This window comes from Maylandia zebra, linkage group LG22 (genome assembly GCF_041146795.1).
Source record: "Maylandia zebra isolate NMK-2024a linkage group LG22, Mzebra_GT3a, whole genome shotgun sequence".
Taxonomy (NCBI): Eukaryota; Metazoa; Chordata; class Actinopteri; order Cichliformes; family Cichlidae; genus Maylandia; species Maylandia zebra.
Genome location: NC_135187.1, coordinates 12,617,587 through 12,631,885, shown reverse-complemented (window position 1 = coordinate 12,631,885; position 14,299 = coordinate 12,617,587). Strand labels below are relative to the sequence as shown.

General features: G+C 39.6%; 2 protein-coding genes and 2 non-coding genes across 4 annotated transcripts; all 4 read left to right on the top strand.

The window, feature by feature from the left end:
* Window positions 1-587: 587 nt before the first annotated feature.
* Window positions 588-9,642, top strand: ppt2b (palmitoyl-protein thioesterase 2b). Its single transcript, XM_004548987.6, has 8 exons — window positions 588-1,019; window positions 2,395-2,548; window positions 4,605-4,700; window positions 5,182-5,289; window positions 5,420-5,503; window positions 5,633-5,717; window positions 6,038-6,092; window positions 6,689-9,642. Exons 1-8 carry the CDS (start codon window positions 828-830, stop codon window positions 6,830-6,832), a joined length of 918 nt encoding a protein of 305 aa, XP_004549044.1. The 5' UTR covers window positions 588-827; the 3' UTR covers window positions 6,833-9,642.
* Window positions 9,643-10,930: 1,288 nt separating this feature from the next.
* On the top strand, window positions 10,931-14,202 carry rps5 (ribosomal protein S5). Its single transcript, XM_004548986.2, has 6 exons — window positions 10,931-11,033; window positions 11,868-11,971; window positions 12,215-12,424; window positions 12,948-13,076; window positions 13,861-13,959; window positions 14,086-14,202. Coding segments are annotated over exons 1-6 (612 nt in total). The 5' UTR covers window positions 10,931-11,032; the 3' UTR covers window positions 14,155-14,202.
* On the top strand, window positions 12,010-12,142 carry LOC111501625 (small nucleolar RNA SNORA3/SNORA45 family). Its single transcript, XR_002721593.1, has one exon. It is a non-coding gene; the product is annotated as a small nucleolar RNA SNORA3/SNORA45 family (small nucleolar RNA).
* Window positions 13,652-13,783, top strand: LOC111501624 (small nucleolar RNA SNORA3/SNORA45 family). Its single transcript, XR_002721592.1, has one exon. It is a non-coding gene; the product is annotated as a small nucleolar RNA SNORA3/SNORA45 family (small nucleolar RNA).
* Window positions 14,203-14,299: the final 97 nt, after the last annotated feature.

Sequence of the window (14,299 nt, the reverse complement as noted above, 5' to 3'; positions counted from 1 at the left end):
CACCAGATCCATAGAGGCAGGGGTCAAGCTAAAGACTGATAAGGTGCCCTGGAGACTATCAAACATATAGTTGCAGAAGGTTAGACGCAATTGGACCCGTGTAAGTTGAGAGGCACAACCAGGTGGCTGGGGCAGCGTACAGGAACATCTGTCCATATACTGACTAGAATTCCCTGATGGGAAACACCACCAAGGTGGTTGAAAACAACAGGGCTGAGGTCCTGTGGGACCTTGAGTTCTAGGCGTACAAGCAGCTGCTGGCTAACTAACCTGATGGCTGACAAGGAGCAGAAGACCGTATTTGCATTTTATTATAACATTATTGGCAGCAACAAATAAATACACTGTGTTAAAAGCATTAAAATATTTGAGTTGCACAGCCCAGCATTAAATGAATTTGATCAAAATCAGAGAGACACTGTTAAAGCTGCACATTAAAGAGTAAACAAAGCTTGTTATGTTACATACTCGCGTCACGGTGTAACAGTCTAACTGTTTATGTTGTATCTGCGCGTGACCCTGTGGGGCAGCGCTCTGCTTCCCGCTGATTGGACGAGCGGAAGCAGGAAATGACGCCAGTAGCGGCCGCTTCACCTGTAATTTAAAACCGGAACAAACGAAAACAAAAAGCAGGGACCAGCTGTGGAGTGTTTCTGCTTTTCCTGGAGTGTTTTGAGCACTCTCACGGAGAAGCGCTGGCCGTGAAACAGCATCGTCTAAAGGAGCACAACTGGACCCAGAATAATGCCACATTAGCAAAAACCCAACAGTTTAATGCTTTTATTTTTTTACAACACCTTTTCTCGCCTTTATTACTTTAAGTTGTGATGGAGGGTTTCGGTTGTGCCAGCTTGAGGATGAGGAGGAGGAGAAGCAGCAGCGGGGCAGCCGGGCTGCTGTGGCCGCTGCTCGGTGCGTGTCTCTGGGCTTCGGTGGTCGGGTACAAGCCGGTGATCATCGTGCACGGTTTGTTCGACAGCTCAGGGGATTTTATAAACTTACAGCGGTTCATTAACGAGGTGAGTGTCGGGGCTAACGGAGAGGCTGATTCAGGGGATAGTTAAGGTGTATTTTACAGTAAATCCTGCAGGCCTTACAGGTTATATCACCACATGTTTATCAGCAAAACGTGGACCGTGCAATATGCATCTGCTGTTAGCGAGCTTTATGGTAAGGGTAATACATTATTTAGTGATTTAATATGAAGTACTTTCTGCTTTGTTGATGTAGAAATAAAGCAGCAATCATACAATTAACGGGCTCATTATAGAGAAGTTATTGTGCTGTAATATAACACCGATCAGAGTTGTATTATTACTGTATTATTACTATCATTAAGTTACTTTCCAGAGCTGTGTTTGGTTTTCCTGTAATTTTTATTGCATATGTCTGGGGTAAGATTAAATATGTTAAAAACAGTCTCCTCAGGCTGGCTTTGCTCACAGATGGGGAGAAAATGACAAAGACTAAAGCGTTCTGCTTTATTTTAGCGACTTTTTGTAAGTGCATAATATCCTGTCAGTTACTTTACCAAATTGTATTTTTGTTTCTGTTAAATTTCTCATGCTTAGTTTTAATTATTGAGGTTTAATTAACTGAAATAAACCTGTTCTGGACTGCGAGTGTAGAAGAAAAATAATGTTCTTTATAATAGATACACTAAAGCACCTTGAAGTCTCTCAGTACTCACAATGATAAAGTGATTAATTACTACTAATCTTCTACTACAACCTCCTCACACACACACACACACACACACACACACACACACACACACACACACACACACACACACACACACACACACCTATAGAAACTGTCAAACTCTCACCAGATGATCTGGCTATGTATGCTTGTTTCTGCCTCAGAAAAAAAGTGTTATCTAGTTATCTCAAAATTTCAACTGATTTTCAAATAATTTTCTCAATTTTGAGTTATTTTCTGAGAAGTTTGAAGTTTAGATTTTGAGATAAAAATGATTTTTTTTGTTTTCTGTGTCAGGAACAAGCTTCCATACCTGGCTGATGTAACTTGTGTGTTGATATTTCTGGAGTTTCTGTGGACATGTCAGGAGAGGTTTAAGAGGTTAAAACCAACATTAGGTTCCTCTTTATTTATTTTTTCTGGAAACCACAGAAGAGACCTTTGTGGTTGGCTTAAAATACCAAAAGCGGATCTGAGGCCTTGTTTTTTCTGCTTTAGTTAATTTGCAGTTCAGTGATTCAGAAGCTTAAACATCCTCAAGGATAACTGACAGCACCGGCATCTGAAGTTACTGAGGGCACGTTGCTGATTCTTGTAGCTGTTCAATGCTATAATATGACAAATCGCTTAGACGCTGTGCTTCCTGTGAGTTTTTCCTGTTAAATGATGCGAAACCATCTCCTTCTGCAGTCTCATCCAGGGACGAACGTGACCGTCATCGACCTGTTTGACAGGGGCGCGAGCCTGGAGCCCATGTGGAAACAGGTGGAGGGATTCAAGGCAGCTATCTACCCAATAATGCAAAACGCAGCAGATGGGGTCCACTTTATCTGCTACTCTCAAGGTGAGCGAGTGCAAATTGCAGTTATGTGTCCATGGTTTCTCTGGCAATCTCGCTGAGGGAGATATCAGAGCGACACTATTAGCTGTGAAGGTTTATTTTCAGGAAGAGTGTTTAATGATCTGTTTGCTTTAGGATTTCTGCTTCAGTCAGCTGCTGGAAATTCCTACCACGCAACGCCATATTGTATTTCAATGTAAATTTTCCCCCCGAGGAACAAGTAATGCAAACAAGATTCTCTTCACTCAGCATGTTTCTGTGAAAAGAGAGCACACCAAAAAGAAAAAAACATGGACTTACTCTGTGTGCTTCTTGATAAAATAGTTTGTCTTTATGAGAAAAGCATTATCTTGATTGTGGAATGTTTACTTGTCACCGTCGCATGAGTGGCTCAGTGGTGTAGTGGTTTACACATTCGATCCTGGGAGGAGACGCGCATTTCTTTGGGATTGTGTAAGGAAAAGTGTCTCAAACATGTGGGCCTACCTGCTGTGACGAGCCAAAAGTAGCTTCTACACCTCGTTCGAGTATTTCAGAACTTGAGCATCTTTGTGAGAGGAAATGACAAAATGACACAAAGTCTTAGCGCCACACTGACTAATGTACTGCTAGCTCGAGTTTGAATTTCACTCTACAGTACAATGAGATGCATGTCAGGTTAACTGGTGAGTCAAAATAGCCCATAGGTGTGAATATGGGTGTGAATGGTTGTGCAACCTGCCCTGGGCGAGCCCCCTCCGTGTCTGAATAGGATAAGCCAATCCACGCTCATTAAAACTAATTGACGCTAGAAATAACACGCATAACCTGGTGGACTAACTGGGAAGACGGGTTCTCCAGACTTCAACCGAAACACATCCACCAAGACAATTGAGCCTAATCAGATGTTCACTGAGAAATCACAGACGATGGAAAAAACTCCTGGCTGGTGGCAAATGGAGGATCGGGATAGGAGATCAGATCTTTAAAGAATCTCTGGACACCAGACGGAGTTTCACTGGTAGAAGCTCTGTCTGGTTAACCACAATGTTAAGATTTGTGTCAGAAAAATGTGATTATTGGATTTTATTGGTGAGACGGGTTCTAAATCCAAACTGTGCAATGCGTTGAATATTTCAAATAAACCGGTTGCGAAAACAAAAACTGTGGACAGGAGTAAAACCTGATATCACACAAGATTTCACCCCAAGAACGGAAAAATCAAAAAGCTCAACTTCAAACTTTATTTATTAACTAAATTATTAATATTGATTTATTTTCAATTTTCACATTTCTACAGAGGAAAAGCTGCTCTTCATCAGACCAGTGAAGAGTTAATTTATTTCTGCCTGTGTTCAGACAGCAGCACCTTATTATTGCTTTGTGCTACTGCGATGCACCAAATATCCCTGTAAAACCATCTCCTCTTCTTTCTGAAACTGTTTAAATTTTGACTCTAGCACAAATGGTCACAACATTCAAGTTAGCTTAAATAAAGTCCTCAAAAGGAGCTTATGTAAACATATTTAAACTAAAATTCTAAATAAAGTACAGAACCTGATGCAAAAAGCTGACTGTAACACAATAGAGTGTCTCTATAAAGTAAAATGGCTCAATAAATTCAACAAAGTGAAATAAAACAGACTAAAAATAACTAAAAATAATAAAGGTGTTGTTAGAATTTAAAACGTCACAATGATACAAGGTTAAAACATGTGTTAATACGAGAGAACAGATGTTTCTCTGCTAAACAGATGTGTTGATTTGCAAAGAGATTTTGACTTCCTGATTTGAATTAGCCTGTCAAAAAAAATTGAGGTGGGTTGCTAACTCTCTTCAGGTTTGTTTGACGAATTAATGATCAAAAATGGAGTTTGCAATCAAAATAACTGGATATAAGACCTTTGAGCACTGGGAAATTGACATACGCACAGTCAGCTGACCAGTTATTTGTCTGTCACTGCTCTGTGAGGCACTTTTTTATCTAAGTGGGTTATATAACATTCAATGAGAAGGTTGGAAGGTGGACTTGCTCTCTGAAAAGCTACACAAACATGTGTCTTTATTGATGTTCTTACAGGCGGTCTGGTTTGCAGAGGGATCCTCTCCACTCTGTCTGACCACAACGTCCACTCCTTCATCTCCCTGTCCTCACCTCAAGCCGGGCAGTACGGAGGTGGGTCCAACATGGAGAGCTTAGTTCAGCAGCGTGTTTTAAATGCAATCAGTATTTCTCTGTTGAGAATCTACTAATACCCTGTTAGTGAACCAGTGTCAATATCTGACAGCTGTAAAATGAAAACTCTCATGATCTCACGATGAGAAGCTGCCTGATAATTATCAGCAAAATCGTAAATTAGGGTGTAAAAACCCAACAATGAGTTAGTAAGACTGATGTTGTTGGACCTGTTTTTATAAGTTATTGTTTTTTTTAAGAGAATTTTAGCTCAAAGCCTTACTGCTTCATATCACTCTTGCTGCTCTGGTGACAAGCCAGAGCTCGCAGCTATTTCCAGCATCAGTCAGCAGACTGACACAGTTAGCAGAAAGCTGTGAAGCAATGTGAAGAGAAAGACTGCAGAAATACTTTATCGTGCTGTGGACTGATTTATTCTCTGACTTGGTCATCATTCTCGCTCCTCTTTCTTTCCCCTCAGACACAGACTACTTAAAGTACCTCTTCCCTCAGTTTGTGAAGTCAAACCTCTACCACTTGTGTTACACCGCATTAGGTCAGATGATATCCATCTGCAACTATTGGAATGGTGAGACTCCAGGATTACTTTTTTCTCACAGATTTTGAAGTCGTCAAATTTCTTTTTTTTCCTGCCTTTTCGGACTTTAAAATCATAAACGAGCAGTTTGATATTGTGTTTGCTTTTCACCTGTCTGCAGACCCCCACCACAGAGACCTCTATGTCAACAGCAGTGATTATCTGGCTTTGCTCAACAGTGAGAGACCCAACCCAAATTCAACAGGTCAGAAAAAGAACAATCAACAACAACCCTTATCAAAAATTACTCAGTGTAACGAGTAATTACTTATATCAAAATGACTCAGATAAAGTGCACAGTAGCCATGAGGTGTGTTTTATTTGCCATCTGCAGAATGGAAGAAGAACTTCCTCAAAATCAAAAAGCTGGTACTGATTGGAGGACCGGACGATGGAGTCATCACGCCCTGGCAGTCGAGGTGACAGCATCCTCTGATTTTATTTCCCTGAAATCTCACACACATGGATATCTTTAAAAAGATTTTTGGACTTTGTGAAAGTTGCAACAAATGAATTTAGATCGAAATTTTACAAAAATAATATATTTAAACTCATTGTGGTGCTAAAATAATTAAAATAAGACTTTAGATCAAACAAGGCTGCATCATATTTTCTGCTTTAAAGGGATTTCAGTTTATTCTTTGTGGTCACAGCTGTCAATGACATCTTGCTTCGTGTAACTGTGGATGATCTGATGACTCTCATGTGATGCTAACACACTGCTTTCATGTCTTTACAGCCAGTTTGGATTTTATGACGACAACGAGACGGTTGTTGAAATGCAGCACCAAGATGTGAGTGAAAGTCAGAATACATTTTTTCATTTATTTCTATCTGTTTTTAGGTCATTTAATTCAATTCTAAATAAGTTATATAACACTAATTCACAATAACAGTCCTCTAAGGGCGCCCAACAATCAGACAATAAGCGAGCACTTGGCAACAGTGGGAAGGAAAAACTCCCTTTTAAGAGGAAGAAACTTTTGGTAAAATCAGGCTTAGGAACCGTGACCAGCTGGGATGAGGGGAAGAAGACAGGAGAAAGACATACTGTGGCAGAGATCTAATGATGAATAAATATATAAATTATAAAAAGGAGAAACCATGATTCTTACCAGAATAAATCATGAGAAACTAAAATGTTTTTCAGTTTAACACAAAAACAAAACAAAACAAAAAAAGATCTTTGTTCTGATGTCTTTGACACGTTAATGGGTTTGTCATAAAGCAGAGCCATCTTTTATCTATGTCTCATTTATGGAGGTGCTCCTCCCAGAGCAAGGCATGTGCTTTGTTTCTAAAGAATAGAAAAATACATGCACAACCCCACCAAAAATCTGAGGCGGTAGATTTATTAATGACTCCCTTGTGCTGTGTTTTCTTTTTCCAGCTGTACTTGAGAGATGTTTTCGGGCTGAAGACGCTGGCGGCTCGCGGAGATCTGATCCTCTGCTCTGTTCCCGGCGTTCAGCACATCTGGTGGCACTCCAACAAGACCGTGTTCCACACATGCATGGAGAAGTGGCTGGTGTAGCACAAAACCTCTTCACAGCACACACATGCAGACGGACACACAGAAAAACACACAAAAACGGTCGACCTCTACAGCCTCGGTTATAGTGTCTTCTGTAGGACATGAGCTGATATTTTGGGGGGATTACAGCTGTGAAAGATCATTTGGTGATGTCAGGATTTATTTTAAACCGTCTTTCATTTTCATCTTATTTAACATTTAAGGAGAAAGTTTAACATTAGGGGAAAAATTTTGTTACCTCTCTCTCTTTTATGTGTACAGTACATGTTAGGCTATACCAGAAGCAGGTTAGCTTAGCTTTGCACAAATAATGGAAATAAAGGGAAACATCTAGCCTGCTTGTGTGTGACAAGGACAAAACCAGCACTTTTAACTTCACTCACTAACTTGTTTATTTTATTTGTCTGAATAAAGTAAGTGTAAAATGACATTGGCAACTATTAGTGGCGACTACTAGTGGGCTAAGAAGGTACTGCAGGAAGGCTACAGTCATGATTGACAGATTGATAGATGGATACTTTGTTGATTTGTATTCAAATTTTGTTTTATAATAGCATAATAAAGAGTACAAAATAGTTCAGTCTGCAATAATTAAACAACATAGCTAAAGTAAAAGTGGTAAAAGTATCACAGGTGCCTACTGAGGACCTTATGCTGTGAGATTTCACACATAGACAGTGATTTAAAAAAAACAAAAAACAGAATACAAAATAAAAATGAGGTTAAGGAGAGTAGAAAGTATCACACTGCAGATTGCTTTAATAAATAATATGTACTCTATAAATGTAAGAAACATTTGGAGGAATGGTTAATCTGCAGATATTTCCTGGAGTCCAGCTACCAACATAATGTTGCCAGCATTTTAAAACCCCAAAAATATCACCATCACAATTAGATTTTTGGGTGCATTAACAAAAAAACATTTAACATGTTATTCAGTGGGCTTAAGAGTGCTGGTAGGCAGATTTAATGCAATTCATTAATTCATTTTTAATGATAACACAGATCCAGGCTAGTGGCTTTCAGCTGCTATGTTGAGCTAACGCTCTCCATTTATTCCCACTGATGTCACCTTTGCGAACAACGTGAGTCCGGCCCTCACCGTCATACGTAGATGGTATGAAAGATGTACGTTTCTAAGGTTGTTATAACTAAAACTAAACTAAAAATTAAAACTACATATTAATAAAATAAAATGAACTAAAACGAATTAAAAAAAATAGAGGACATGATGATGGACGGACATGTTTACTGAGACTGTGGATGTCTACATAGATTGAAACTAATAAAAACTAACATTTTTAAACAATAAAACCTTCAGAACTGAATTAATTTATCCAACCCTGGAGATACGTCCATGTTTTATACTGTCTGCGGTGTAGTTTCGGCTTGTCGTGCACGTCTTGTTCTTGTTTGGGTGGGTTGTATCAGTACAGGGATCAGGGATTTCCATACATCTTTTCAAACTGCTTGAAAGGATGAGATTTTCTGGAGAAACCTTTACCATAATCTAACCTGTAGCATTATCTCGACCAAGGCTTGATTCATAAAAGGGAAAAAAAGCACATTTCCCAAAATGTTACACTTCTCCTTCACGTATTTATTTTAAAAAACCCACATTGTTGCTTTTGGAGAAATCCAGCACATCGCTGCCTGTTTGCTGATGGCTGTCAGAAGGGGTTTTAGCTGCTTTTCTGACTTTAAAGGAGCACTCCAACAATTTTTCATTGTACCATTGCAAGGGACAAGAGTGCAAGCAGTCATCGTAGCAGAGGATTAAGGATATGTTGAATTTTATTTACAAGTGTGAGTCCAGTTTGTTGTTACGTTCTTCCTGCCTGTTTCATGGCAAACCTCCAGTTTTAATGCGGGCTTTGAGGTAAGTGAGCTGTAGTTGTCCAGCTGAGCTCACCAGTGTTGCTGTATCAGCAAAGTTGGCGGCATGCCCCTTTTTATTTGAATAAAAATATTAGTTTATCACTTTAAAAGCATGCAGTGTATCAGACAGTGTGCGTCTGCTCCATCAAACATACCTCAAAGCCGCCACACAAACACGACAGTGCCTGAGCGACGTTAAGTCGTCTACATGTTGAGACTTACTGCCCCGCTCGTCTCGCGTTGAGTCATTTATATGTTTTTCATTCCCCCATCTTTAACCCCGGTGTCTAATTCAGAGTGAGCCTCCGATCTTATCATCAGTTTATTGTAACTATCATGCAGTGCTTTGGAGCTTTACTCCATCGCTTTTGTAGATGAAGCCTTAATTTTTCCCCCCTACATGCCTCAGTATTTCATGCCCATTACCAAAGTGCTACAACACACTGCCTTTAGTGACGGTGCTAAAAACAATGATAGGGAGGGGTGGCATTGGGCATAATAAGACTAGAGAGTGGCTGTGATATGTTAGTGTTTACTGGTCCACCGAACCTCCCATCACATTTAGATATCTCAGGCCTTTTAGCAACCTTCATGTTCCTTCTTTTCTGTTGTTTAAGGGATTCATTTGTAATACTTTTAATTTATACTTGTCGTTCTTATATTTCTCAAAAGGACAAAAAGCGGAGCGTGTATTTGAAAGATAAAACAGAAAAGAAACTTAATGGTTAAGGATGAATTGCACATTGTAAAGAGAAGGGATGTTGTTGAGATAGGGATGGTTTTATCTGTGTTCAAGCTACTATGTTAATGTTATTGCATCTGTTGTTCATGTATGCTCGTGCAAAGCCAGAGCTGTTTCTACCGTGTTTGTGTTATAAATGAACAGGTGTCAAATGCTGTCAGGTCTTCAATAAAAGACGGTTTTGAGCATTGTTTGTGTTTGTGCTTTGTCCTGTCAGTTAACAACACACATAAATAAAGCCAAAACTGGTCTTGTGAACCAGATGATTTTTTTCTGTACATTTTGCTTCCAAGGACCCAGACTTTATTGTAATTTTTTAAAGGCTCTTGAACAATAGTTCTCCAGGCTTTCTGAAGGACTTGCAGAGTTTTTCTTTGGACATCGGCTGCTTTTTGACTCATTTGCAATCCAGTCCTTGTACCTGATCATTTCCAGATGAATGTTTTTGTTTGTTTTTTGTTAAGCTGCTTAATCCTGACCTGTGAGTTATTCAAGCACAAAAATGCGCAAAATTTACTGGATGAACCACTGTTATTCTCGCACATAACAGATGAGTCAGTAAAAAAAAAACAATTTAGATTTCTTTTGGGTTCAAATTGTTATCTGTATGGAGGTCAGGGGAGAGGTACTGCAATGAGTGTTTAAAGCAAAGTGTAAAGCCAGTGGAGGCTCTGTCATGGTCTCGGGCTGCTTTTCAGACAGTGGTATTGGGAATCTTGTCAAAATTGATTGAATATGAATACAGAACAGTATGGTCAAATTTTGATTGTCCATCTGATTGTCAAGAGCTTCATTTTTCAGCATGTCAATGATCCCCAAAAAAACTGCCAGTGCATTAAAAGCATACTTGTTAAAAAAAACAAAAAACAACAACAACACACACAGTGGAACATTATCAGTCATGGACTGGCCTCCCCAGAGTTTGGACCTCAACATTGAAACATTGTGGGATTCTCCTGACAGAAAACAAAGGCGTTGCTGCCTTTGTTTTCCAAAGAAGAGCCTTCAAAAAACCTGGAGAAATATTCCTGAAGACTACTTAAAGAAATGACAAGAAAGCTTGTCTAAAAGGGCTTCAGGCTGAGATGAAGAATAAAGGTGGTCATATCAAATACGGACTTTTCCAGTTTGTTAAGACTACAAAATGTATTTTTGCCTTACGTACACTCACTCACGCACACACACATACATACATATATATATATATATATATATAATTTGCCATTTTACTGAGCAAAATACAAAATATAAATGTAGTGATCACTAGCTGAAGAATATTCTAGAGTACACGACTGAATCAATCAAAATTAATTTAAAACATATTTTTAAACAGAAAAATAACTAAAACTAAATAATATTAAATATGATGTAATATAACTGCTTGTTTTTACAGCAATTGTGAAAGTTAAAAGGCCAGCAGCAGCTTTATTAATGTATAATGACATAAAAAAAAAAGACTACGTTTCCCATAAGCTTTTGTACGCCGGAAGCAGCCAAACGCCGGACCGGATATCTGTACACGGCGCCCCGAAAAGGCCCTTTTCCGTCTCAGAGAAGTGTGGTACAGAACGGCAGACACAAGTGAGTGAAAATTTTACTTTTTACTTGCTTCATAAATCGTGAAAAAGGGACGGACGCGTATCCAAAATCACTGTGGATTTCCATTGTCCTGGAAATTCGTACAGAAAACTTCAGTTTAGTCGAAATGGCGTTTTTATTCCCTCCGAATGTTTCCGTATCAGCACAACAGCGCTGAGCGTTAGCATGCGACTAGCTCTGTAGCACATGTGGATTCTGCACGTTGAGTAGCGGCTCCGATAGATGTCAAATTCAGGACACTAATTCACAAAATATGTCTATATTAAACTTAATTTCTTCCCTACTAATTAACTGATGCTGAATTTAAACGCGCACCTACGCCCGTTTATAGACGTTTGTAAGCTTAGAATCCGCTGTGGCGCAAGTTTGCTAGTGTTAGCGTGATGCAGGCTTCATCTCCGGCCTCGCTGTACTTGTGACTGTCATTGCTTCGCTAAATCTGACCAAACAGTTACTCAATCTCCTATTAATATGAATAAATGTGCTTCCTATTAAAGTGTCAAATCGTGGGGTTTTCTGCTTTTTGCTGGAAAGCTAACGTCACTTTGTTTGAACGTAACATTGAGTAGCAGCTCAGTCAAGCTACAGTAGTTTTCATTCATTATACACAAATTCGTTAAATAAAGTTCCATTTATAAGACTTATGTCACATAGAAATGTAATAGAGAGGCCACAGATTTGCAGTAAGGTCCACCTTCACAAACCCAAACTCTTACGTGTAAATGTTGGGGGGGGGAAAAGACATATTTGTCATTTATAGTCCTGAAATTATAATTTTTAAAACAATGTGCCAGTAATGTTGTGGTGTTTCCTCAGTGACCGATTGGGAGACTGCCCCCGCTGTGGCTGAGACCCCAGAGATCAAGCTCTTCGGCAAGTGGAGCACCGATGATGTCCAGATCAACGACATCTCCCTGCAGGTGAGCGGCAGTGTGAAAGATTCACTGTTGTGCTGTTAAGCGAGGCTAGAGTCACGCCTGGACACTCACCTGTTGTCCAGGTGTGCTACAGTGCTCGCAGAGGAAAAGTCTTTGCTTATTCATTGGCTGTAGTCTAATGTGGCCCAGTCAATCACCGGCTCAGACACAATATCTGCCTTTAACGATGCTGTTTTTCAACTTAAAACAGAAAATGATGCTTAAAGATGTCATTCTTCGCTGCAGGATTATATTGCTGTGAAAGAGAAGTACGCCAAGTACCTGCCACACTCTGGAGGACGTTATGCCGCCAAGCGTTTCCGCAAGGCTCAGTGCCCCATCGTGGAGCGTCTGACCAACTCCATGATGATGCACGGCCGCAACAACGGCAAGAAGCTGATGACCGTTCGCATTGTCAAGCACGCCTTCGAGATCATCCACCTGCTGACTGGAGAGGTACTTTCATAGCACTGCTATAGTATGTGTCACTGTTAAAGAGATTCTTAATTATAACTACAGAAAATAAATGGTTCCTTATGCGATGAAAAACACTATTGAAAATTACAGAGAACAGGATCTTACTGTGGTATGAGCAGTTTTCAATAATAACTAAAATATAAATAACTTAATTTAGACACGGCGTGCTGAGAAAATGTTTCAAATTTGAATTCCATCTGGGTTTTAAGACAGTATTTCAGCATTGAAAACATTTTTTTTAGACAGTTGCTGGATTGTTTATTATTTTTAGTGAGTTTTGCAGTGGTTGTTGCCAAGCAGACAAGGGTCCAGAATTAATCTGCATATTTAAGGGTAAATGTGATATTGGCTTTAAACTTTGAGTAAGAAAATTGGGAGCAAACACAAGGATTAACAGCAGATTGTGTCAGCTTTCAGATGGTGTCCAGACTAATGGATCTCTGTCACTACATGTTATGGATTGATTTTAAAAAAATTATCTTCTTAACCTCTTTGTTCCCAGAACCCCCTGCAGGTCCTGGTCAATGCCATCATCAACAGTGGACCCCGTGAGGACTCCACCCGTATTGGTCGTGCTGGTACCGTCAGGAGGCAGGCTGTTGACGTGTCACCCCTCCGCAGAGTCAACCAGGTAACAAACGCACAATTTTTTTTCTACCTCCACGTAATTGTTGATGTCTAATCATGTGACTAGATGACTTTAATGCATCTTTTAGGACATGTAAAGTTTGATGCATGTTCAGTTTTTTTCCTGGTTTGCACATGACCTTTATTACTGTCAGGTCTGCATACAAGAGTGGTTCTCAAGCGGAAAGATCAAAACAGAAAATATGAAGCGAAGCTAAACTGAGAAGTTCAGTTTGGCTTCACTTAGCTGAACATTTTAACCCCTCCTATTAGTGATCGTTAGAAATTGCGAGGTTCAGTCTTTTCTCACCTTGTTGGGCATATAGAATACAGTAAAGGCAGTTAGTCTCTTAGATTGTGGCAGTCTTATTTTTAACAATTTCATTAATAGCCTCTCCAGTGTAAGTAAATAAATACTTGATTATCATCAGTGCCAGTGTCCTTCTGTCAAAAAGGACAGAAGTACCAAAAAAATGCTTCCATGCTGAAAAACCTCTTTGTCCAACACCATCTTCAACAGTTTTAGCATGAAAATAAATTAGAAAAGGTTCACTGTTTTTTCATGTATTTGATGTGTTAAACGAGGCTAGAGTCACGCCTGGACATTTTCTGTTGTCTTGGTGTGCTAGAGTGCTCGTAGATTAAAAGTCTTTGCTTATTCATTGGCTGTAGTCTGTCGTGGCCCAGCCAATCACCAACTCAGATACATTTCACTGCTGGCCTGTGGTCATGTCTCTGGAGTTTAACCCGTTTCACCTCACTAACGTGTGCTCCGTCTCGTCTTGCAGGCCATCTGGCTGCTGTGCACGGGAGCAAGAGAAGCTGCTTTCAGGAACATCAAGACCATCGCTGAGTGCCTGGCTGATGAGCTGATCAATGCAGCTAAGGTAACAGACTTAGTGGACTCTGATTACATCCTGCCAATTATGTTGGAACCTTTTTAGTGATCAGAGCTGACACATATGAGAAACTGTTGTGAGGCGTGTTAAACTTAAGTTTCTCTCTCTTTGCAGGGTTCATCTAACTCTTATGCCATCAAGAAGAAGGACGAGTTGGAGAGAGTTGCCAAGTCCAACCGTTAAACATGTTCACTTTCTAACAAAACAAATAAATCAAGCAATTTCTGTTGAGTTTGAGTGTTTTATTGGACATCACATACACAAGCCTTTGATTCTGTGATGGAAAGCTGGAGTTCTGAGTTAAACTACAAGGTAAAATTATCTTATT